A 25767-nucleotide genomic window follows, 5' to 3' on the forward strand; every position below is an offset into this window, starting at 1 on the left:
CAGCAGGCCCAAGATTTGCCCATAAAAAATGTTTATTCCTTAAAAATACAGCATTCATCTGCAGGGACACAACTAGTCAGAGCATTTTTTAAAAGGGTTTTTATCTGCTCCCAGTGTGGCAAGCGCTCAGTGTTGGGAGCAAGGAGAGCAACAGCCTACGTGGGAACAGCCTGGTCCCAAGGGAAGATCTCAGTCACCCATCCCTGGGTGTCACATCAGCAGCCCATCTGCAGGATAGATTTCTCCTGGGAGAAACCTCAGCCTCTCTGGAAAGGCCCTGGGACAGGGAAGCAGCAGGACCCTGGGGTGCTCTAGCCCTGAATCACTTCCACAGCACCAGCCATTGCCCCACAGGTCCTGGCTCCTCTCCCTTCTGCTGCCCCATGGAACAACCTGCCCGGTCTCTCCAACAGCCCCAGCCCCCTCAGACCCCCAGGAGGTGGCTCTGGCTGCCCACGGTGCCCTGGCCCCATCCCAGCTCCCATCCTGCAGCCAACAGAGGCTGGGACCCAGCCGGTCCTTGTGCTGCAGGAGCTGCCACACTGGGGAGCCCAGCCCCATCCCCACCGACCCCACCACCCCTTCCCTGCCTCCGGGTGCTCCAGCCATGGCTGCTCTCAGGGCTCTGCAACTGTCCTGACTCCTCAAGTTTCTTCCTTGATTTTCCCAAGGAGCGCTCTCACTGAGTACACACCACCCTGCTCTCTCTCCACCTGGCTGACCCCAAGGGACAGGTGGCACAGGTGCCACATTCCCACCTAGCACAGCAGGGGTGTCTGCTCTGTGACCACCCTGGCTCACCCAGTGCCTGGGGAGAACTGGTGCCAGGCTCTGCCAGTGGGAACAACAACAAGGAGGATGATTCACTGGGGCTGGAGGATGAAGGTGCAGGAAGAAATACAAGGGATCTGGAGAGACCTCAGAGCCTTGGGGTGAGTGGGAAAGGGAGCAGGAGCACAGGAAGTGCTCTCCTCTGTCCTTCCTACTACAGGGAATGGTGAGGGGACAAACAGAGCCAGCAGGTCAATAGCTGGCTCCAAGCCTGGCTTCACCAGTGGAATTTTGGGGTTTTGGATGAGGAATTGGTTCACACACCATCAGGTCTCTGTGCCAGGTACACAGAACACACCAGAAATGTCCCTGTACTCACCTGGGCACTACCTTGGCCATGGCACAGGGTGGAGAAGCACCCAGCAGGATGACACCAGGGCTGGGGATGTGTCACACATTTGGGAAATACCTGAGAACAGGAACATATGAACTGGGGCTTCTCCCCCAAAGTTAGGTGGGATTAATAGCCCAAGTGAAGGGCACCGACACCTGGGGCATGGGGAACAAAGAGGAGGGGCTGGAACTGTGCCAGCTGCCGTGCTGGGAGCACATTGGGATGTCTAGAACAGGAACACTGCACGGGGTGACTGAGAGCTCTGCAGGTGACGCCAGGCTGGGAACGTGAGGCTGCTGTGGGCAGGAGGATCCAGAGGGCTCCAGGCAGGCTGGGATGGGCTGAGCTGTGCTACCCTGCACCTCTGCACAGCTGGGCAAGAGCATGGCATGCACTAGGAACATGAAGAACAGGGCTGGGAAGGATCAGGAGCAGAGGAGTCTGTGCTGCTTGAGCTTGGTCTCCGAAGCAAAGTAGGTGAAGGAACTGAGTCGTAAAAATCACCAAAAGTCAGGCTGATGTCGCTCTTCTCCACCCACATCCCCAGAAAATTAAACACCCTTCCCATGTAGAAGATTCTGTACACTGACCCAAAGCATGAGTGGCACTGCCAGAATCCCCCTCAGCCCCAACACCTCAGCTTAACTGCTAACAAAGAGAACAGCAAAAGAAGAAACAATTCCTTGGCTCAGAGGCCCTTGACACATCTAAATCTTCTCTTTAAACATACCTTGGCTTTTACTAATAGAAATATCTAAAAAATGCCTTTTTTTCCCCTTTTGGTGATCTAGAAACCGGAAGATGCCCCTTTGTTGTTGCTTCAGGACAGTCTGTGGCTGTTCCTAGCAGAAGGAAGGTTGAGGAGGAGGAATTTGGGCACACAAGCACATACAACATTGGCAGAACACACAGTCAACACGCTGTGCTTCAAAGGGTCAGGCAGGAGCTTTTTTCCCCAAATATATTGAACAGCACTTGCCCAATAACAAATAACTGATCAAAGCAGCTACAGAACTTGGAAGTTCTTCATGTGCTGCTCTGGACTTGGTTTCACTTTTACACTTTGTACCCCGAGGCCGTGGTGTGAGGGAATCATCAGGAACAGAGGAAGGAGCATCCCAGGCTTTCTCAGCATCCATATCCCACTGTTTCCAGCGTTAAGTCAAAGCTCAAGTCATTTTCAACCCATCAAAGCCACAAAACTTCCACCTCTTCTCCAGGCTGGCCCCAACCCCGCTCAGCTCCTGCCGGAACGTGTTCTGCAGTCGTGTCATGAGCACTTCCACCTCTGCCGTGCAGATCTGGGGGAACACAAGGAAAACAGCACTGAAAGGGAAGGATGGAAGCCCTGGTGGCTGCTGATAATTCAAACTCAAACAGTTACATGGCTCGTCCAGGCTTTCCCTGAACTCCTGGGGATGATGCTGGGACACCAGGAGCTGTGACAAGAGCTAAGACTGGGGTTGCACCACTGCACAGAAGGAGGTGCGCCAAAGGTCGTGCCAAGCCATGCTCAGGGCTACAGGCAAAAGCCCTTCTGAAGGGCTCTTACATGGCTCCAAACCACCTTAGATCTTAATTTTTGTGCTCTCTGCTGATCATCTTAGTGAGAATGATGGATAGGGAACAGCGGAAAGATATTCCCCTTCCTTTCCTCTTGGCAGCTTCAAGAAATCAGGTCGTACTTCCAAGTACTCCCCCTCCTCTGCCTCACCTCAGGCCCAAAGATCTACTCAGGGTTAAAAATAACATCCCAAACTAATCTGAACTCCTGCAAGAGTCAAGGAGGAGACAGAAGAGCTCAGAAGGAACATAAAGGACAATGGAAATAGCCCTAAGTGTGAGTGAACATGAGGAGACTGATGCCACAGCACAGGTTAAATAAAGGGTGGGCTCTCCACAGGGGTTCTCCCAAGCAGAAGCTCCCAGAAGCCCTTCTCTGCACTATGGATACCAAAGAGGAAGTCCAGAAAGCAGCTGAGTGCTATGATGGCAGTTCTATAGGAGTTCCAAACCAAAATAAAGGCAGCTGGTGGCCCCATAGACAAATTCCAAGCTAGAATGAGGAGATAAAATTATTAACTCTGTCTTTATAAGGCTGGCGTGAGCAAGCCCAGGGAGCCATGTTTTCTTAGGAAAGGGTAAACTAAACACTCATTTATATACACAAGCAGCTGGATAAGTTCCAATCCAAAGACAGAATTCCCATGACTGTGAGGCCTCCTGTCCCTGGGGCTCTTTAAGGAAGACAGCTGGAGACCAGGATAGAGGACAATGAGATGTAATTCCTTCCTAAAAGAATAAGATGTAATTCCTTCCAGAAGTCTTTGCACAGTTGCTCCCATTTACTCCAAAAAGGAGCACAAAGCCAGCAGGACATGGGACTGCTTGGGGGTGTAGTTAGTGGTGAACCCCAAAGCTGGGCTGCTTTGGGCAACCTGGAATAGTGCAAGTGTCCCTGCCAGGGCATGGAACTGGATGGGCTTTGAGGTCCCTCCCAACACAAACCATCCTATCATCCTGAAATTCACCCCATCCCCCATTCTCTTCCAGCAGATTTCTGCAGGGAGTAGAGCTCAGGCCTCGCTGTCCAGCCCAGGCTGTCCCACACCCACCTTGCTGTCCAGGCGCTGCAGGTAGGAGCAGATGTATTCAATGCTGGCTCCAAAAGGATGCACGTGGAGAAATGTTGAAATTATCCCTGGGGAAGGAACACCACAAAGGTCATTGTCACGAGACAAAAGCCAGCTGGGACCACCAGCCCTGTGCCCCTGCAGGCAGCCAGGGGTCACGAGGCCACACCCTGACCCCAGCAAAGCTCAAGGTTTTCCTCAGTTCCAGGACTCCCACCTCCCTTGGGATAAGCAAAAGAGCCAGAGGTGGGCAGGAGGAGTGCAAGGTCACCTTGAAGCAGGTCCCCCTAGCTCAGGTCTCTGGAATCACCACCGAGGAGCCAGCAGAACTCACCAACTAAGAGAACTTCTCGTTCAGATTTCACAGGGCTGTTGCTCAAGGTCTTCTCCACTGGACATTCTTTCTCCTGGCTGCAGGCACAAACTCTGGACGTGCTGCTCTCCTACAAAAGCCACAGGACACGTTCCAGACAACCTGGCACACCAGGGACTGGCTTGGGCAGGCTCCACAGAGCATGCAGGGGTGTTTTCCTGGTTTTCTGAGTCACTGCATCCATCACTGCTGTATCTGAAGTTTATTTTCAAAAATGCTCCCAGCAAAGCACAGCTGTGTCCATGGTGCTGGGTGTCATCCACCAAGTGAGATGAAAAAGTCACAAAGTTCAGCAGATGCCACCACACACCCTGCACCAGCCCTGCTCCCTGCCATGACATCTGCTCCACAAGGGCCTTGCTTTAAACAACAAAATACAAACCAGACCATGGCCTTGCCATGACTGATTAAGCTGCAGAGGTTTATTTTCCAAATGCCCACACTGACACAAATGGGATTAATAAAGTGCCATGGGGCTGCACAGGGCTTAGGATCAGACTGTCCCTGACTTGAGTTTGTGGTACTGAATTAAAACAGAATTGGGCATAATTTATTATCCCTGACATAAACACAACAATGCAAAGATGGTGGCTGCACTAAAAGCAGAACGTGCTTTTATTCCCTAGTTTTATGTGGAATTCCAGTGGCCTGAGAGCTGTGGACAGCTATAATTGGGAAGAGCTTCCAGTCACCAGTGAGATGGGCTGGAGGGAGGCCAGTGACCAAGATAGAACTGAACAGTCCCCTGGGTTTGCTCAAATTCTTACACCAGTGCAGTTCTCAGCTCACAGGGCTGAGGCTCTGCCCAAATGGCCTGAGCTTCCACATTTGCTTCTAGAGGAGAAAGAGCAGCTCTGCCCCTGTGGAAGCTGATCCAGGGACTGCAGCCCAGCAGCTACACTGCAAACCCACAGCCTGCCTGCTCCTGAAGATCACAGAATCATGGGATGGCTTGGGCTGGGAGGGACTTTAAAGCCCACCCTGTTCCACCCCCAGGGACACCTTCCACTATCCCAGAGCAGCAGCTCTTGGACTTACATTCCCTTGGCAGTCAGCTGCATCTCCCTCCTTGTCCTCTTCATCTGCCATGCTCTGCTATATATGGTCAAAGAAAGGAAAGATTACTGATGATAATCTGTTATTTTTGTTTTGAAGATCCTGCTCTGATTATTACTGGAATACACAAAACCATTTTTAGTTAGTGGAAAGGCATTATCTTCCCTAGCTCCTGGCACAAAAAAGTGGGACTACAGATGGAAAATGAGATAAACCCAATATCTGGCTCTGTGGGCCAAGGGGGAAGTGCTGCCTCATGCTTCTTTTGTAATTGTATCTGTGCTATAGAGGAAAGAACCCAGCAAGTGTAGAGTCAAATCCACAATCAAATCAGAGGCGATCAAACCTGAGAAACAGCACTATGGATTTCTGTTTGGAATACTGCATGGATTTTTGTTTGGAATAAACCCAGCAAGAATAAAAATATTAAAACATTCACAAAAATTTCCAGTTCCAAAGTGCTTTATGGAGGGCAGATCAAAACATGCTCCTAAACCACAGTAGTAAATATCAGTGTCTGATAACTGAGACCTTTTTTCTTGTCTTTTAAAAGCTCACACTGCAGAAAATCCCGTTCCAGCTGTGATACCACTGTACACTGGTCAGTGACAGTCCTATTTTATTTATACAGTTGCTGAGATTGTCTCACAGGTACATGAAGCAACTGCAGGTCCATTCCTGACAGACATCCTGCAATTTGACAAGTAATTTTTCCTCACTTTCTAAGGACAACTGCTCGAAACCAGGGCTGGGCATTCTCACCAGGAGTGCAGGACAGATATCCTTCACCACAAAGGTGAGGACTGCACAAGGAGGACCTGCATGGCACATACCTGCTCCTTCAGGTTTTCTAGTAATGTTTCTATTTTAAGTTTGTCTTCTTTCACTTTTTCCAACTCAGCTTCTCTCTTTTTGTACTCCTCTTGGACTTTCAAAAGATGCTGGAAGAGAAACGATGAACTCTTAACCTGCCTTCCACCTTCTCAACCTGCCTTCCACCAATTATTGTTCAAAGACCATAAAATTTAGAAGGGCTTTTCCATGAAGACCAGACAGATCACATCCAGAACCACTACAAAGATGAAATATAAAAGAGGGATCCACCTTAGAAACACCTTTGCCTATTAGCATAGAAAAAAACACAGTTGTGTAAACATGGGACGGTAATTCCATTCCCAATGGATGGGATTTCCCATTTCTTAACTCAGCTGGTTATGGACAGACTTGGTACTTTGGAAATCACAGTAAAGAGCATACAAGGAATCCTTCAACTATGGATTGCTTCCATGGGACTTATCAGCTCACACACAATCCCTGGTATCAGTATTTTCTTTGGGGTTTTTTTTTAGCAACACTGGACACAACAAAGTTGCTCCCCCCTGCCAGACTGGATCCTGCTAAAATCCTGCTAAAATGTTTTTCCAAGTGTTTCTGCCACCCATCCCAGCCTCCTTCCCCTGCAGCACAGCCCCAGCTATGAAAAATTCCAGGCCCACCTTCTGCATGCCCTGCAGAGCCTGCTGGAGGAGCTTCATCTGCTGCTCCTTGGTGGTGTCCTCATCCCTGGAGGCCTTGCCCTGCTCCTGCTTGAGCAGCTCCACCTCGTTGCGATAGGCGTCCAGCTGCCAGCGCAGGCTGTCGTTCTCCTCCTTCAGCGCCTCCACCTGCGACACCAGCGCTGGGGACAACACAGCAATCAAACCATGGACAGCAAGGAACCCCTGGCTGCCCTCCCCACCCTGCACACGGGCTCAGCAGCTCGGGTTACAAATCCTGAGCACACAAAGGAATGGCTCCAGCTGTTTGGGATATCACAGGGCTGGAGCCCCTCTGCTCTGCAGCCAGGCTAGGAGAGCTGGAGCTGTCCAGCCTGGAGAAGAGAACGACCCAGGGAGACCTCAGAGTCCCTGCCAGGGCCTAAAGGGGCTCAAGAGAGCTGGAGAGGGACTTTGGACAAAGGATGGAGTGACAGGACAAGGGGAATGGCTTCCCACTGCCAGAAAGAAACCACTGAAGAGAAGCACATTATGAGCTCTAAAAAGGGATTTTACCTGACTCTTCTGTTTCTTTCATCTCTGATGGATCTTCTATTTCTTCATCTGACATTTCCATCTCCTCCTCTCTCCGAATGCCCATCAGCTCATCATTGTGGATGTTACGGATCTCCTGGGGTTCAGAAGGAGAGAAGGTTTCAATACAGATTTCAAGGAACAGGTTGGCTGAATGAAAAGTTCCTGAAATCTAGGTCTGCAAAAAACAACTCCAGGACATGACTTAAAAACTGGCACAGATTATTAGATCAAGGGCAATATCCAGCACAAGTCACTCTGTCAGAGCTACTGGGATTACGGACCCTTCCATCTCCCTTCTGCTCTTGTGATGAGGCAGCTCAGCCTTGCTGTGCAAACCTGAGGAACTGGAGTCAGCCCTAATTCTCTGGAGCCAAAAGTCCCAACCTGAGCTGGGACAGAGCAAACCAAGCTACAACTGCACCTTTGCATGTACAGGGACCTCCTCAAGGTGACCCCAAAAGGCTGAGAGATCCTTTAGCCATCATCTGATATCTACAATGAAGTAAGAGACATTTTAAATTACACCTAAAAATGTACCATATACTAGCAGCATTTTAATAAATATATAAGTATCTGCCAAAATCTGTATTAAGAAGCTGCATCTTGTGGCTTCCACCTTTCTTTAAGAGCAGTCCCTAAGCTGGGGGATGGCAGAAGACTGAGCCTGGCAGCTGAAGTGCTCCTGAAAGAGGCTTCACCAGTGGTCTCACAGCCTCCTCCCATTGGGAGAACTTACCTTGGAACAAAAGACAGCTCCAACTGGAGAGAGAGCTCCCACCCCAGCCACAGCCAGTGATCAGAAGGCAGGGAAGAATGGGAGCACTGGGCTCAGAGTGAATCTGAATCAGCACTTGGCTTCTCAGATGCAAAAGAAACCTTGGCTCCTCTTTTAGCTGCTACAAAGGTTTGACTCACTGGGATCTGGAAAGTCCCATAGGTACAGTCTCATGGGAGATCACACCTGGAAACTTCCCAGGACAACGTGGGCATTTAGTGTTCAAGCATGGTGGAGGATTAACCACCTGCTTGATACCACCAGGGCCCTGGATGGGCCTGATCCAGAGTCTTTCCAGGCTGCAGCTTTGCAGGAAGGTGGCCTGGACACCCCAGTCCACAAGGATCACTGGCCTGGACACCCCAGTCCATAGGGATCACAGGCCAGGATACCTCCAGCCCACGGGAATCCCAGGCCTGCACATCCCTGGCCTGGTGGTGATCATGGATCAGCAGCCTCTCAGCTTTGCTGAGATTCACTCTGGATATTAAATAATCTTAAAGGTGAAAGACACCTCCTGGCTTTGCTGAGATAGACTTGCTTTCCAAGTTTGTGGTAAGGAACTCAATATCCCAGACAAATCCAGAACCACAGGAAGATTTACACTGGGGTAAGCAATGACAGCCAAAGGGAACAGGACAGGGTGGAGGAGTGGGATAAAACCTCATGAGACTCAACAAGGCCAAGTGCAAGGCCCTGCACCCCCAAGGTGGCAGCTGGCAGCATGGATCTCATCAGAGCCCCCAGGACAAACATCTCCCCACCCATCATCTTCCAATGGACACCCTTTCTTTACCTTAGCTTCCTTATTTCTGACATTCTGCCTGACTCTCTTATCTGATTTTATAAAATCTTACTGGACTAAGAACTATTCTTCCTCCTGCAGGAAGAGCAGTGGGAGTGACAAGCATTCTTCCATCAGTTCCTTTCTGATCACCATTTTTAAACCACACATTTCATCATGTCACTTCACGGGATAAATACACAAACATGAGAACATCCTCCCTCAAGCTTTCCAGGCTGTTCATCTGCAATTATTTACACCTCAAGGTGGAAATATCACATAAAATGTGATAAAAGATTCTGACAAAACTTAAGAGTTGCTGGTTTTTTTAATCTCTCTAGAAATCCTTCTTGCTTTAATATTAAAACAAGCAGAAAAAACAACATTTATCATCAGTATTATGACTATTATTGTGCACAACTTCCATCAGCAGACAGGTCTCGATGTATTGCTACTGGTGACACAAATACCAAGAGAAAATTTATTACCTGTACCACAAGAGCCTCCTGAGTGATTCCCACCTCACACTGTGAAGGAAGGTGTTGTTATCCATGCGAGCATCGCGCAAACTGAACATCAACATCCTGACAAGCAAGAGACCGTGCTGGAGGATCTAACACAAGAAAAGATTACCAACCTCTGCTTGTTTGCACCACACGCTGATGTTCTTACGCTGAGCTTTCGTGAAATGGTCCCAAGCCTTTTGTTTGGAGGCAGAATGGTACACGGCCACTATCTGCTCGACTGGAGTGGCAAATCAGCAGCAAATCGGGCCCGAATAGCATCCAGAGAGGGCGAACAAGAGGAGTAAAGGAGTAAAAAAGTGGAATCAGGCAGGTGGTTTGGCTCCCCTTTTCTCATAACACTGCACTGTGTTGATGCTACACTCATCAGGGAGGGGGCTCAGTGTCTGGAAAGAGCCTTGTGGGCTTCACCAGGCCAGTGCCAAACGCTCACAGAGCAACGACCAACTGGGGCTTGGGCTCTGCTCTCAGCTGGGAAAAAGGCAGGATATGTGGAAAAAAAAGGCAGCACAGGTGCTGAAAAATATCCAAATATGCTGTGTGAGGCTGGCTGGGAGTGTAAGTTCAGAGGGGCAGGACTCACCTCTGAAATGGGGTGATGAGCTACAACCATGACTTGGCCTTTGGACAGTGCCACAGCCTGTGTGAGCCACAGGAACACGACCAGGACCAAAGCAAAGGCACCAGCCATCAAGTGTTCTGGGATTTATTCCTCCTGCTTCTCTAGAAAATTTAGAGGATTTGGAATACACAAAGTGTTTCTCCTTGGCTGAGAGCTCACCCACAGCACAGAGCATATCCACTTGATTTTTTCTCTGTTTGTGATGCAGTACCCATAATTCTCACAAAATAAACACATCTCCCTGCTCGTTAGAGTAACCTAAGAGTGGCTATCAGTCTTGGTTTTAGAGAGTGGAGATACACAGTAGTCTCTATTACTACTTACTCTGCAGTGCTCATTGTAAGTCCCTCTGGACCGTGTGCCCGTAGTTTTTACCATTAACAGAATTTGAAGGAAAATAATAATTAAAAAAAAACAAGTAACAGCTAAAATTACTAGATACAAAACCAAAAGTTAAGAATGCTCAAAAGCTAGGCAAGGGGCTCAAAGAAAATTAGTACAATTGTGGAGAAGGTACTTGAAATGAAGTAAAAATATTCAGATTTACTAAAGCAAGGATGTGTAAGAGGCAATGAATGGTCTGAGAAACGATTACAAATCACATCCTGGAATTAATACAGTCCATGCCTCTTCTTGATTTCCTGGTCTTACAAAGTACTGGGATTTGAAAGACCCAGGGTCTGCAACAGGGTGTTGGAAGCACTCTGCTGGTCCTACCTTTTGCGAACAAATCCTGCACACTTCGCTGAGGCACCAGATTCCCAGGAACTTACCTTGTTTGTGCACAGGAGGGGTTGAAAAGATGACAGAACTAATAACAAGACGATAATTAAGAGGAAACAAATTCAGAATTCATTCTCTCCTTCCCCCAGATGTGGACTCTTACTCCAGTAAAAAGTACCACAAGGGATTTTTCCCAGGTTAGTGCCATGTGATTCCAAATCAGCCGGAGCTGCACTGAAGCGATTGCCACTTCTTTTCCCAAAGCCCTTTTAGTGGGGCCTCTCCAGACTCTGGAAATTAAGAGTCTTCCCTACACCACACAACCAACATCCAGCTTGGAGACACTACTCACACTGCACCAGGATCCCTGAGAGAGCCAGTTTGAACTTCTCTTTAGCTTCTTCCATCTCCTTCTCGTGAGCCGCCTTCTCATTGACCAGCCTGCGTATGTGGCTGTTGGCTGACTGGATCATGGAGTAGAAGTTGTTGGCAGTTCTCCTGTTCACTTCCCCGCGTTCTATCCAGGTCAGCAAGGTCTGGATGGCTTCCGAGAACTTTGTGTCATCTGCAGGAAGAAAGGACAACTTTACACCACAGCTCTGGGGTGGCCTGGGCAGCTGTCAGGTCCTTTCCTCGGAGCTGAACTGCTCCTTCAAAGGTCAGCATCCTTCAGGTGACTCATCACAACTCCTGGAAGCAGGGAAGGATCTAAACATGTGGCTGTACAAAGGAAGGCAAGTTCAGCACCAAGCTGATGAGCAAATCACCTGCTGAGGTGCAGCAAGAGGAGGAACAAGCACTAGAAACTTACTGGAAAACGTCACATCTACTGAGATGGAACCTTTTGTAAAAGGAGATGACCTCCAGCTCCAAAATCATCAGATCACACATGAATTTCAGGCTTCCAAGAAGGTCTTACATTAGTCCTTCCAACCAAAATTATGTGGAAGAAACTTGTACTGAACAGTTCTGATTTGCACAAGTTTCCTGCACTCAACAGGTTCGTTCAGCCTTGGGAAAATAAGATTTAAGAGAGACCTCATCACTGTGTCCTGGGGAGGGCTATGAAGATGGAAACTCCTCTTTTACAAGAGGGTCACGTGGAAAGGATGAGGGGGAACGGGTACTCCTGGAGACAACTTTTCACAACAGCAGCATTGTGGAAGTGCTGGACTCCCCAGTAGCCAGAGGCTTTCAAGACTGGGCTGGGCAGTGTTGGGCCATCTGGTCTAGACCATGCTTCTGCCAAGAAAGGTCAGGCCAGGTGAGCCTTCAGGTCTCCTCCATCCTGAGATTCCATAAATATGATTCAAGCGCAGGGGTGTTCCAGATTGTAAGGCAAGATGTATTCTATTACCATCTGTATGGCAGCTATCTTTTGTCAAGTGGGCAGTTTGCCTTATCTCTCCCTTTGAGTGACCACAATCACTCCTCCCCCGGGAGGGGACATCTGCTGATAACAGACTATTGAATGTCAGAGCATAGCTGATAAGAACTATAACACCCCATTGTGAGGTGCTCCGCCCAGAGGGAGGAGCCAAGCATTGCTACCCAAATAGAATCCAGAGGTTTTGAGACACCAGCACGGCTTTCTCCACTGGATTCCCCAGAGGAACGGCAGCTGCCTCTTCTTCCACTGGATCTTCAGAGGCAGAATACATCCTTCTCTACAGGACCCCCTGCTCCAACAGAACCACCCCGACACTGCAGGAGGGCTGCAGCCACATTTCCAATGGGACTGCTGCCAACACCCTGACCCACAGGGTGTCAGGTTCTGTTCTGACTCTGTCAGTGTTGTTCTAGTGTACTGCATTGTTTATTTTATCCTTTTATTTTTCTTCCCTATTAAAGAACTGTTATTTCCTGCTCCCATATTTTTTGCCTGAGAGCCCCTTAATTTTAAATTTATAGCAGTTCAGAGGGGTGGGGAGGGTTTACATTCTCCATTTCAGGGGAGGCTCCTGCCTTCCTTAGCAGACTCCTGTCTTTCCAAAGCAAGCCAAGGGGGTTTTTGACAAAAGAAGGAAGATGGCAGCAGAGCTGCTGTGTGCTTACCCCTGGAGAAGACAGAGCTCTGCCCATCCAGCCCCTCTCACCTTTAAGCTTCTCGGCCACCACGCTGCACTCATGGTCAGAGTAGTGGACGACGGGGGGCGGGGAGGGCGGGCGGAAGCGCTCCTCGGCCAGGCGGCGCCGGTGCCGCTCCTCGCGCGCCAGCATGCGCTGCTTGCACTCCCACTCGTACAGGTCATCCCGCGCCTGCGCAAAGTCCACGTGCAGCCGCCCCGTGTCCTTCTTGTCCGTGCTGGAGCCCAGCCGGATGCGGTAGCCTGGCAGGAGGGAGGCTGGTCAGTAGGACAGGGGACTTACCTGAGGCTCCCATGGCTAAAGGAGACCAGAGGGTTTGGCTAACAGGGAAAAAAACCCCACTAAGACAAGCCAACCAGCCAAATAAAACCCCACTAGGACAAGCCAACCAGCAAGTAAGTCCAGCCCACCAGTCAGCAAATTAGGAGCAAACGTCCATTTTTTTAGGCACTATATACAGAATTAGCTGAATACTTATCTATGTAAGATGAAAATAGACTCTGCACCTCAGCCCAGTGTTTTGTAAACATTTTCAGGTGACAAAGTATCGCTGCCTTTCCTCTCAAGAGCTGTTTTTGTATATTTAAGCAGAAATGCAATAGCAGCAGAAGGCAAACTGACACAGCATCAGAGAAAACTGCCCCAATTCTATTGTTCTGCCTATAACACACCACCACAGTTCTGTCCCAAAATTTTAAGCTTCCCTCTGAGCCAAACACACCCACCAGACAGGTAAAGTGCCTTGTCCACCATGAACTCCTCAGCAAAGCGGATGTGGCAGAAGTTCTTCTTGCTCTTGCGGATAGCTATGACCTCCCCACACTGCTCAAACACCTCCATGATGATCTGCTCTGTCCCGTTTTCCGGCAGGCCTCCAACAAACACTGTCTTGCACCCTGGGGGTCTCTCTCTCGTGGCTGGAGGGGGAAGATCTGAAGAGAGAAAGCAGAGCAGGTCAGGTTTTGGGTTGCCAGAACACGCTCCTTCCACCTGCTCGTCTCTCCTGAGAGATGACCACACCTTCCTGGCTTCCTCCCAAAACACACCTGGCTATGCCACACTCAGATTTACAGAGTGGATCCATAGCACTGCTGAGGTGCTGGATAAAAATAAGCACATTCATCAGCATGTTTGCAAAAAGAAGATCTTGGGAGTCCAGAGCCCTCCAAATACTCTCCTGAGTGCAGGAGGTTCACTAAACTGCTGTCAAAGAACACAAGCAGCACCAGGAGCTCCCAACTTCATCATGGAAGGTGGTACAAAATCAGCTTAAAAAACTGTCCTAATGTAAATAACACATAAAAAACATTCTCAGGGGATTCTTTGTGCTGCAACTGCACACACTCCAGACTTATGTGCTTGAGCTACACCTCACACTGCACACGAGAATCAAATCATGAGGACTTCAAACGCTCAGTGACTGGAATGGCTTTTTCCCCAGACTTTATCAATCTAGCAGCTGAAAAAGCTATTTCTGAAAATGGCAAACAGTGACAAGACCAGGCTTTTCCTGTTGCTCTGTCACCCTCTTGCCAGCAGTGAGTCCCAGGAATGGCCCTTTTCTCACACACACCTGGGTTTATATAAACAAAGGGATACCCTATAGAGACAAAGCACAAGCAGACAGTTACGTGGGTTAGGTGGGAAGAGAGTGCAGCTCTTGCAGTGGATGATCTCCTTCACAGCCGGCATGTCCGGAGGGATGGGAGGTGGGACAATCCCCAGGCCTGGCATCATGGGGTTGATTGGAGGGATTCCAGTCATCATTCCAAGAGCAGGATCAAAATCTAAATGGGGGAGAGAATAAGGGAGTCAAGCGTGGGGGGTAGAGTCATACAGTGACTGTGAGCTCTGACAGCAAACGGGGAACACTCCCACGCATGCTGGTGAAAATCAGCAGCATGCCAACATCAAACTTTAGATCTATGCCCTTGAAATAATCTTTTAAAACTATTTCATTGCTCATTGCCACAGTCAAGTAACTTTTCTCTGTTAAAATAAATTATTTCCTTCTCTCCTCTGTAGACACTGGCTCCCATCTAATGTCCAACCCTTCCCAGAGGTTTGTCCACAAAAAGACACCTGTGACATATGGAAACAGTTGAAAACCTGACCCAGTTTGGTTGTATTAAGTAGTTCAGCAGCACAGGCAGTTGTGACACAGGCTTAAGGGCATTAGGAAGAATTTGTACATGGAAAAGGTTGCCAGGCATTGGAAGGAGTGGAGTCCCCATCCCTGGAGGTATCCATTATGCGGCACTCAGTGCTCTGAGCTGTTGACAAGGTGGGGATCAGTGACAGGTTGGACTCGATGTGGAGGTCTTTTCCAATCTAAATGGTGCTGGGACTTAGGGCATCATCTCACCAAGCAGACAAGTGCAGCAATTGCAGCAGCTAAGAACCTGCCATTTCCTCATACTTTGAAACAGTCACAGCAAAAACACAGATCTGAGGCCAATCCTCTGCCACTAACCAGCTTTTTTGGAGGAAGGGACAAGAAACATTCCTGTTCCAACTGTAAAACATGGATGTAGGAGTACATGGGAATTATATCCTTATCCATAGGATAGGCCTGTGTTGATTTTTCCTTCATGGAAGAATGTCAGCAGGAGAACGACACGGAAACAGCATCTCCACAGCAAAGCCAAATGTGAAACAAGGCCTTGGGGACAGGAGAGAACTCTATTACTGTGGAGAGAGTTGGGGCTGTTCAAACTGGAGGAGAAAAGGTTGTGCTGTCTGCCAACATAGACATTCCCTCCCCAGGTGAGCAGACAGGTCTTATGGCAGGGAAAACATCCTTCTTAGTGCAGCAAAGCACTGGAACAGTCAGTTCCATTCAGGACTTTGATGTCCAGCATCCTGCACTGCTGGGAAATCAGGCACAGCTCAGCTCTGTTCCTGTAGGAGCTCTTTCATCCAGTACAAGATGACTCAGCCATGCACATGTATTTCACACTACAAGGTGGTCATTTCTGGAGCAGAATTCTCCATTAATTTCTGCCATATCCATTTTGCTACCCTGTTGCTTTCCTCTTTATCTTCCTCACCAACCACTGCAGCTCCATTTAGAGTAACATGCTCCTGGATATCACTGGTTTCCTGACCTCTGTGTGGCATCCTCCTCCTCCTGCACCACTGCAGGATACCTAAGGGTACCCCACAAAATTATTATTTGCATTAAAATACATGTATTCTCATCTCTTCTCAATTCAGGTCTCTAAACAGATCACTTGCAGCATGAATGCATTTCAAACACAGCTCAGTGTGTACATGGTGGGTGTCTACCCAGCCACAGTGCAACAGGCTGTTCCCAAAGAGCAGTGAAGGCTCAGCTCACCAGGCAGGAGGGGCTGTCCTGTCATGCCCATGGGAGCCATGCCCAGGTTGTTCATGGCGGTGGCCCAGGCAGTCGGGTCGGACATTGGCAATCCCATCAGAATGGAGTCCAGGCTCAGATTTCTGCCACCATCTGTTGAGAGGAACATAAAAGTGATTAAGGGCTTAGAGCAGATCTCAGCTCTGCCCAGTGAGGCTCTGCAGTGTCAGCACCCAAAACCAGAGCTAAACCCACTCTCAGGGAAGAGATAGTAGAAAAAAAACCACCAGTGCTGTGCTTCTGGAGCAGCTGGGACTTGGAAAACACCTTAAAGCACCTCAGTTATGGTTCACCCACTGCAATTAAGACCTCTAAGGGACCTTGAAGGAGCACTGATTAAAGGTAAGGAGACACTGATTCCTCACAAGAGATTTAGGAACAAAGGACACATCCAGCAGGTATAAACTGTCAGATTGCACTGAACTGAAGAGAGCTGTCCCAGCAGGATCCTCCCACTGCCATTGAAGTGCTCTGTCAGCTCATCAAAACCATCCTTGAACTGTGCTGTAAAGTCCCTGATTCTCCTTCAAGGATTTTTAACTCTCCAGGGAAACAGCTGCATTTCACCCTCTCTTTCTGCAGCTGAGGGCTTTGCACATCACCTTCCTTCTGCCACAGGTGCAGCCTCATCCTTCCCTTCTGCACCTGGAACCTCCCTAGGGAAGTTCCCACCTCATTCCCACAGACTGCTCTGTCCATGCTGTAACATCCCACCTCCATAGCACAAGCACATTTCCCCAATCACACTGGTGGGATTGCAGTTTTCAGCCACAATATAATCTGCAAAGGCATTATTCTGTGTTCCCTTTTTTCCCAATGCTCTGTGAGAAATCCTGAAGCTGGCATCTAGGAAGTTTTCCTTGCAAGACTCCTTGATCTGACATTACAATATCATACAGTTCTTTTAACACTTTGTTTTTATGACATTATCTTAAATGTGACTGTCTCTAGTCATTCAGCCTGAGGTGTCTTATCCTGCTTTTAATTAAGGTCATGATTTTAATCTTGAGATTCTGTTCAATTAGGAAAATACATCTATTTGGACAAGTATAGAGAATCACAGAAGGGTCTGGGTTGGAAGAGACATGAAAAACCATCCCATTCCAACCCTTGCCATGGGCAGGGACACCTTCCACTGTCCCAGGCTGCTCCAAGCCTCACCCAACCTGGCCTTGGACAATGCCAGGGATGGAGCTGCCACAGCTGCCCTGTGCCAGGGCCTCCCCACCCTCACAAAGAACAATTCCCTCCCAATATCCCATCCATCCCTGCCCCCTGGCAGTGGGAGGCCATTCCCCACTCTTCTATCACTACATACTCCTTGGGAAGACCCCACAGTCTAAGCCTGGCTCAGGCACAGCGGTGGGGCTGCAGCAGCACACAGCTCCCCCTGCCCACCCTGCACAGCCACAGCCCTGGATCCAAGCCACTCTTCACAGAACCCTTGAGTCCTGCCAGCAATGGAGCTGGGAGCAGCAGTGGAGCTGGTATTGGCTCACCTGGGGGAATGCTGCTCCTCTTCCTCTTTCCTGGGCCACTTCCATCCTCGGCCGGGCTGTCCGACAGCCGCGGGCCAGCAGCGCTGCCCAGCCCCAGGGACTCACTGCTGGCAGGGTCAAAGGACAGCTGGTTTAAACCTGAAAGAGAAAAGCACACTTAGGGACTTGACTTAAACTGGTTTGTGATGCTTTTGGATCACTGTAGTGAGAGAAATGCCCAGTTCTGGGCACAAGCAGCACATCCGTCTGTCCTTTGCCTTGAAGGAATCCTGACTCCTGGCCCCAGCTCTGCCTGATCTGAATGTTACACAATAAAATATTACTCACCAGCACCAATTCTACCACCCACACAAATCAAAATGCCTGACAGTGTAAGCCAGGGGTGCATCTTCCCTGGGCTGATCAGCATTTCAAGCCTGGAAACTCAAAGGACAGAATTTTTCCCTATTTCTTCAGTCCAGAAACACACTGTTAAGAGTTATTTCAGTTTCACCAGTTGAGAATTCACCTGGAGTGATTTACTACCAAAAAACAAGGCACAACTGAGAACATCTTCAAAATGAGATGCTGTTGGAATTTTTGTCCAAGGAGTCTGCCACACAGCTGCTCTTGGTCACTGACATGGAAGGGGCTCTGGGATGCACATCCCAAAAAGGAGAGAGCTCCAGATCACCCACCCCAGCTGCACCCTCCTGTCAGGAAGCTGTGGAGAGCAAGGTCTCCCACGAGCCTCCTTTTCTCTAGGCTGAAGAGATGGGTCCAGTGCCCTGAATTGACCATTGAGTTCCTCACTCCACCTTCTGTCACAGTCAGCACTTGCAGGAATGCAAGGCCGAAGGAGCATTGAAATATCAAGTTTGATTTATCTTTGTCTCAGCAAATTCACCCTGAACAACCAATACAGTGGAAAAAAAGAAAAAAACAAATATTTTCTGTGGACCCATATAAAGTGATAAAAACAACCACAACAATTTCTAAGGTGCTCTGTGTTCCCAGGGGAATCAGCAGAATTGAGAGCAGCAACAATGACAATTCCCATCCCAGGGTACTGATGGGCCGAGGCATTTGTACCAAACCGTCCTCCACCCCCTCTGCAGCGTTGTGATTTCTGTTCCAGAGGATTCCAAGAACTTAATAAACATGGCTGCTGGGTCTGGCTGTAAATAGCCAAGTGGGTACAGGGAGCCTGGCAGGCTCCTCTCTGAGCCACTGAAAGCTGAGAATGCAAGAAGCAGCCAAAAAAACAAGGACTATTCAGCTGGCAACAACAATAGTCACGCCTGGCCATGCAGGATGCCTACAATGCTGTGTTAAATATTCCAAAGTCAAAATATCATGGAGGTCACGAGGGCTCAGGAAAACAAATCTGAATGCAGCAGGTTAAAAATAGAGAGGTCGTGCACAGGGAAGACAGCAGGAGAAAAGAAAAGGAGCAGTTCTATGCTCACATTGGTATTATCCATGCGATAGAAAAGGCAAAATTGAACAAGAGTTTCCTTGCATTTGGCAATAGGAAAGGATGGAGAGAAGCAGTGGGACAGCCGGACACTGGTGTCACCAGCATGGACAGACACCCTGCTCTGGCTGCAGACAACACTGTGGAGACACCTGGCCCTGACCAGCACCTGAATAGACACTGCTCCAGCCATTGCTTTCCAACCCACTGGGGAGCACAGGCAGCCACTCACTCCAAGGATTTCCAGCCCCAGTTTGAATGAGAATCTCAAATGTCCCAGCATGTCCCCAGGGCCAGTCGACAGTCAGAAGCAAAGCAGATCAGCTGGAAGGCTCTGGGTGGAGGCACCCGTGTGACCTGGAACAGGAGCCTTGTCCTCAGGGCTCACCAAAACAGGACCAGCTACCATCCACCAGAACCTAACAACAAACATCGAGCAGAAAACACCTTGGGAAAGCTTTGCTCTCACTTCACCAGGATGGAGAAAAAGCAAATGTCCCAGTAAAGGGCAGTATGGAAAGTGGGTGATGGAAGCCGTAAGCAAGGGACCTTTCTTGCTGCCCTCTAGCAGTAGTTTCCTCCAAAAATAAAAACAAGCCAGAGAGAAGATTCCCAACACACTCTGGAGTAAGAAACCCCTCATTATGTTAGATTTGCCACCCTACACAGGATAAATGCTGTGGATAGCAGCCAACTTTCAGACCCACCTGCCTCTCTCCTACCATCTCAGCGAGCAGCCAAAGCTCAGCCGCACCCCACTGGGTATAGAGAACAGGCTCAGAAGAAGGCTGAAGCTGCAGGAAATCCTCTCTTCTGGGCTCTGAGCAGGTTAAAAGCTGACAGACTCAGCCAGTACAGCCAGGAGACACAAACAGGAACATCCCTCTGTCCTTTGTTCCAACCAGAACGAGGTGTCCTTGGCCATTCCATGCTGCTCTGCTCAGGAGGGAAGGCGCTAGCACAGGAGCAAACCACAGGGGTTTGCTCAGTATTCCTGTAGTAAGCCAGCCTGGAAAGGCCAAAATAAGATTTCTGCATTTGCTGGGAAATGCTACACAGAAGGTAAGGGGAGAGGAGAAAATCTGGGTTTCCAGCAAGTGTCAGAACTGGTGTCAGCACTTCTAGAGCCGTATGTGGCACAGGTGTCAGTGTGCCCTTCATCTCCCTATTCCTATCTCCAGGGATTTTCAGAAGAGTCCATTTAAAAATTGAGTGAGACATGAGGCACTGCCATAATGCAGTGACTAAACATTTAAAAATAAAAACTAGAAGATTCCTCAGCAGAAAAATGGATCAGGGAAAGAAGGGGGGGGATGCTGAAAGAAAGCAGAAGGCGACTCTGAGCAAGGCCTCTCCCACAGCACAGCGGGTCCTTGTGGGTGGTTTTCCCCTCTGGAAACAGGTGCTGAGCTGTGCCTGATGGGAAGAGTCCACAGCTTCCCACTGGCCTAAGCAGCACTGACAATGCATAGCCCACTGTCCCACTGGGCTGGGATCAATCCAGGTCTGTGCTGGGGCTAAATACGGCTGCAGCTTCCACAGCACAGCTTCAGAAAGGGGCTGGGGAGAGAGGAAAGATCTCAATGTTCCAGGCATAAATCAAGGGAAGTATCCATCCTCACTGGGTCCCATGCCAGACCCGGGACAGGACTCAGTTTTCCAATCCTAACAGAGCTGGGCCATTTGCTTTAATGACCAGGGGGGAAATAAACCCCAAAAAGTCCCTGAGGCAAACTAAAAAGGCTGTTTTAAGATCACTCCCATTACCAACAGAAAACACTGGAAATCACAACCAAAACACAGGATTGTGCAGCTCCTGTGAAACACTCCTGGGACCACTTACAAACAACACAGCAGCCACAGGGCTGCCACCTCAGGATTTGAGCAAATGTTCCCTGCTGGGTTCAGGAACATTCAGTTAAGTGGTGGCGTGAGCTCTGCCACAAGCCTGGCACTGCTCTGGAGCAACAAGCTCGAACTGCAGCCTCACTCTGCCCAGGCACTGGAACAGCTTTCCTGCCATTCAACCAGTTAATGAACAGCAGAAACATAAACCTCTGCCCCAAAACTCAAATGACAACTATTACCAGGTATTCTGACACTGTCACACACCTAAAAGCCTTTCAATTCAACTCAAAAAGCCTGTGCAGGCTGTTGCTTGTATGGTCATATTTTGGGATGTCCTGGAACCCTATCTGCTACACTGGGTCACACTTGGGGGTGCCCCAGGTCCCTCTCAACTCCTCAGGTGACATTTTGGGGTCCCCTGGGCTCCTCTGAACACATATTAGGCTTGTCTTACTGAGCATCAGGGGAACTTCAGAAATGGGCTGACACAGGGTTTACTATAAATACGGATTTACTTTATGCCAACATTGGCAAATTTAGGGAATAAGCACTGCTCAATCTGAGCAGGGTGCCTGTGTTTTTGGGAATAAACTGGATTCTGGGATACACTGTGCCATTGATTACACAGTTCTCATTTTAAGCCCTCAAGAAATAAACTTGAGAGGACACCAAAGTACATCTGCAGCAATCGATTAGAACACAAGAGAAAAGAGACCAGCAGGGAAGGCAGAAGAGAGGGATACCAAAGCTTTGAAGTTACATTTTGATCCCAATAATTTCCTCTTGGAAACTAATTTCCAGGTTCAAAAACTACTGCTGGGCTCGTGCATGTTCCTCTACCGTACTCCTGGCTCAATTATCACCGGTAGAGCCTCCCAAACACCAGTCTGAGCCAGGAGCTGGCCAGGCACACTGATGAGAGCAGCACAGTTTTGACAGTGACTTCTGTCAACTCCAGATAATCCTGCAGGGCAGCAGGAGCCATGCAGGGAATCCCAGAACCCCCCCCCCATGTTACCTGCAAACTGCACGAGGAACATGGCAAGATGCTCATCGTAAGGCAGGAATTCAGACAGTTCTCCCACTGCTCCCAGCTTGGCTTTGTGTTTGAAAATCCGAGTGCCAGGCTGAGCTCCCTCACTCAGCTCCCAGCACAACAGAAAAGCTGGGACCCAGTGACAGCAGAACTGCCCTGGGGCAGGCAGAAGAGCCCAGGCGTGAGAGCCCAAGCTGGCCCGGGGCTGGCACCCAGCAGCTCCACGTGTCACCATCCATCTCCTGGACTGACACCCAGAGGCAGATTCCAGCATGCAGGGGATGGAGGCAGATGAGCAGGTGGGGAGGCAATTAACAGCCAGAGCATCTGAATTTGCCAGGGATTTCATCCATCACTGCTCTAAGCACTGGCACGCAGCTCAATAAACCCTGTTTGCATGCCCGAGATTAGTGGCCTTTGCACTGAAAGATTAATTCCTGGTAATCCTTGATGGTAAGAGGCACACTGCTCGCTTTCCTTGATTCTGGAAGCTGGTATTTGAAAGAAATATATTAATTTCAGGCAGCTAATTATTATAGCAGGGCTCTGTAAAGCCAAGAGACACAAAGAGCCCCTTCCTTCTTTGTGCCTAAGAATGCAGCAGTCAGCAACCCCAGTCAGGGAAACCAACCTGCAGAGTTTTCACAAAAATACAGCCACAGCAGCAAAACCAGAGGAATTTGACCAAGTCCTGTACGAGCTGTGCTCTACACTCAATGTTGTAACCCAAAACAAAGGAAAAAAACTCCTTACCAGCATGTGTGTACATGTATGTGTATCACCAGCAGCAACCTAACACAGCCCTCGGTGCTTCCCAACAGTGAAACCTGTCATGCCCACGCCAAATTATTAAATACTCCATGAAATGTTTTCAGGATGCTCACAAGGCTCTGCCAAACCAGCCTCCCTCTGCACACACATCTAGGAATTCTAACCCTGGCATTTCCAGGGGGTGAGCTGCCCGTGCTCCAGAGGATGCAGAGCAGGCAGCTGCAGGCAGCTCAGTCCCATCCCCTTCTGTCCTTCCAGACTCCCTCAGCACTCCTGGAGAGAACATCCAGCAAGTGCCACCTCTGAACAATGCTCAACAGCTCCTGTTTTCAGAAATATCTTTTGGAAAGGCTAGGAGAAGAAAGCTGATGGGCAAAAGGATGCAGGACTAACTACACAGAGCTACTGGGAAAGAAAAAAAGGGGGAAGAAGAAAAAAAAAGAGGAAAAAAAAAAGGGAAGACACAAAAAAAACCTCCAGTAGAGTCAGCAGTCAGGATCATCAGAAAACCCCACTGCAAAAGCTTGGACTAATGGGAAGAGAGCCTCGTGGAAAGCCAGCATCAGCGTGAGGAACTGCTGGCTGAGAGTGGAGCAGCTGGATGGAATGGACATGCTGGAACTGAAATAATGTCAGCAGAAAAGTTGGGGATTAAGGGAGAAATCTCGCACCATCTTTGGAAGGTATACAGAATACCTCAGTAGCAACACCTGATCTTTGCAATGACTTGGTGATTGAACCTCATCCCTGCTACAAGCTCCAAACATATGACCTTCAACACAGAAACCTGACCTCACCCCAGCTCCCACACAGCTTTCAACAACTCAGCTCAAGGGCCTTTTTAATTAGATCCTCAAAATTCCTCAAATAAGCCTTGAAGAAACAGAGAACCCAACCCCTTGGCTTCCCCCACAGGGAGGAGTATGGCTGGAGTAAGAAGGAACACAAGTTGGGGGGATAAACTCCTATCCTGGGTCACCTCCATGCTTTCCCACAGTCTCACAGCTCTGCTGCAACTTTCTGCAGAAAAATATGGAAAAATACAATGGCTAATTAATGTAGCTACAGGGGAGGTAGGGACAGTGCAGACTAATGAGGAGCTTACCCAAGGATTAATGTTTGTGTAACAAATACGTGGCACTAAAGAACAAAAACATCTCCACGCAGCATGACATTGATGGACGTTACTGGTACCAGCACATAGCACCAAAATGTGAGGAAAATAAGAGAGTAAGAAGCACATAAACCAAAGAAGCTCAATATAAATGCTCAAGGAATCAAATAGATGCATGCATGTGCATACAAGAGTTACAGTCCAGGGCTGTGGGAGAGCTGCAGACCATGGCAGCTGTGGGCACCAGCACGAGCATCCCCAAAGCTCCCTGTGCTGCCCACGGACCGTCTGCTGTGGCACCAGCAGAGGATGGGGGAGAGAGAGCACAGCCAGGTGCATCCCACCTCGGGGGAAGCTGCTGCCACCTTCACCCCTCCACCCCTTTTGTAAACTGCTCATTCTTGGAACACCAGAGTAGTTTCTTTATATGCAGCCAATTTCTCCTTGTGCCGATTTCACAGGATCACTGGGATTGAAAGAGACCTTCAAGGTCACCCAGACCCACCAGTACCACCACAATAACCCCTAAAACACACCCCCAAATGCCTCAACACTTTCAGAGATGGTGCCGCCGCGCTGAGCAATTTATTCCAAGGCCTGACCGCTCTGGTAGGGAAACGATTGTTACTAATTCCTAACCTGAACCTACCTTGGCACACCTTGAGGCCTCTTTCCTCTCACCTTGAGCAAACACGACATAGCACAAGGTCCCGACCCCCCCGGCTGCTCCTCCTGTCAGGGCCTTGTGCAGAGCCAGAAGTTCCCCCCTGAGGTCGCTCCTTTTCTCCAGGCTGAGCCCCTTTCCCAGCTGCTCCGGGTGCTCCAGACTTTTCCGTAACAATCTCCATCTTTTCTGATGTAATTTTAATGTCCTTTTGGAAGTGATTTTAACTACCGCTGAACCCAAATGGTGGCACAGACATTTCCCACGTGGAATAAACTTTCCCACATAGCCTCCCCACCACCCAAACGGACCCGGAGCCCTGCAGGTGTCCCCGCCAGTCTTCCCGAAGTCGCGACGGCTCCGACGAGGCCGTTCGGGCCCTCCACAAAACTCCCCGGCTAGCTCGGCCGGGCCGGAGGTGCGGAGGAGGCCGCTCCTGCCCAGCGAGCCCCGCGGCCGGTCGGGCAGCGGCCCGGAGGGCAGCGGAGAGCAGGGCGGCCCCTCCGCACGCCCGAGCAGAGGAGCGCTCCGGCCCCAGCTGCTCCCGCTGCGGACCGGCCCCAGCCGCAGCTCGGCCCCAGCCGCGGACCGGCCCCAGCCGCAGCTCGGCCCCAGCCGCAGCTCGGCCTCTCCCGCCGCTCGGTCTCTCCCGCCGGGGCGGGGCGGGGCGGGGCGGGGCGGGGCCGCCCCCGCTCTCCGCACTCAGGGTCCCGGGTCCGCGCCCCGCGCCCCCCGCTCCCCGCACTCACCGCCCGGCCCGGCCCGGCCCGGCCCGGTCGCTCCCACACGCGCCGCCGTTTCCGCCGCACGCCCCGCCCCGCGCGCCCCCGCTGCGCGCGCCCATTAGCGGGGCGGGCGCTGCGCGCGCACCGTGACGGACACGTGACGGCGCCCGGTGGGGCGGGACCGCGCGGGGCGAGACCGGCCCCACCCCTCGGACCGGGACCATCCCACCGGGACAGGCCACACCCCTCCGGGACCAGGACCATCCCACCAGGACAGGCCACAACCCCCCGGGAGCGGCCACACCCCCCGTGACCGGCCACACCGACCGTGACCATCTCACCGGGACCGGGAACATCCCAGCGGGAACATCCCAGCAGTAAACACCTCACCGGGAGAGAGCCGGCCCCGCAGCCGCGAATCCGCTGCTGTCGCCCTCCTTTCCGCCGCCCCGGTTCTGTG

At 50.1% G+C, this 25767-nt stretch overlaps 1 protein-coding gene across 2 annotated transcripts; it reads right to left on the reverse strand.

The window, feature by feature from the left end:
• Positions 1–14: 14 nt before the first annotated feature.
• On the reverse strand, positions 15–25479 carry ENOX2 (ecto-NOX disulfide-thiol exchanger 2). 2 transcript variants are annotated; one of them, XM_071442829.1, is made up of 15 exons: positions 25332–25479; positions 17694–17831; positions 16156–16287; positions 14447–14602; positions 13541–13747; positions 12824–13057; positions 11080–11292; positions 9496–9602; positions 7279–7393; positions 6724–6905; positions 6061–6168; positions 5210–5266; positions 4133–4241; positions 3781–3866; positions 15–2466 (listed from the first exon to the last, which is right to left on the reverse strand). In XM_071442829.1, the coding sequence occupies exons 3-15, from the start codon at positions 16250–16252 to the stop codon at positions 2335–2337; spliced, it is 1803 nt and encodes a 600-aa protein (XP_071298930.1). In that variant the 5' UTR covers positions 16253–16287; positions 17694–17831; positions 25332–25479; the 3' UTR covers positions 15–2334. The 2 variants fall into 2 exon arrangements, with proteins under 2 accessions (XP_071298930.1, XP_071298929.1); XM_071442828.1 differs by lacking the exons at positions 17694–17831; positions 25332–25479 and having other exon boundaries at positions 16156–16303.
• Positions 25480–25767: the final 288 nt, after the last annotated feature.

This window comes from Agelaius tricolor, unplaced genomic scaffold, assembly GCF_023055355.1.
Source record: "Agelaius tricolor isolate 1412-34295 unplaced genomic scaffold, bAgeTri1.0.p SCAF_17, whole genome shotgun sequence".
In the NCBI taxonomy this organism is placed as follows: Eukaryota; Metazoa; Chordata; class Aves; order Passeriformes; family Icteridae; genus Agelaius; species Agelaius tricolor.

What these genes read in the sequence shown, in the direction of transcription:
- ENOX2 (XM_071442828.1), bottom strand. Translation starts at nt 16,303, where the DNA reads ATGTTCCTCTCAACAGATGGTGGCAGAAATCTGAGCCTGGACTCCATT. An exon ending in TGTGGTGCAAACAAGCAGAG is followed by an intron (nt 7,394 to 9,495) that starts GTTGGTAATCTT and finishes TCTGAACCCCAG; the next exon opens with GAGATCCGTAACATCCACAA. An exon ending in ACGAGAAGTTCTCTTAGTTG is followed by an intron (nt 3,867 to 4,132) that starts GTGAGTTCTGCT and finishes TTCCTTCCCCAG; the next exon opens with GGATAATTTCAACATTTCTC.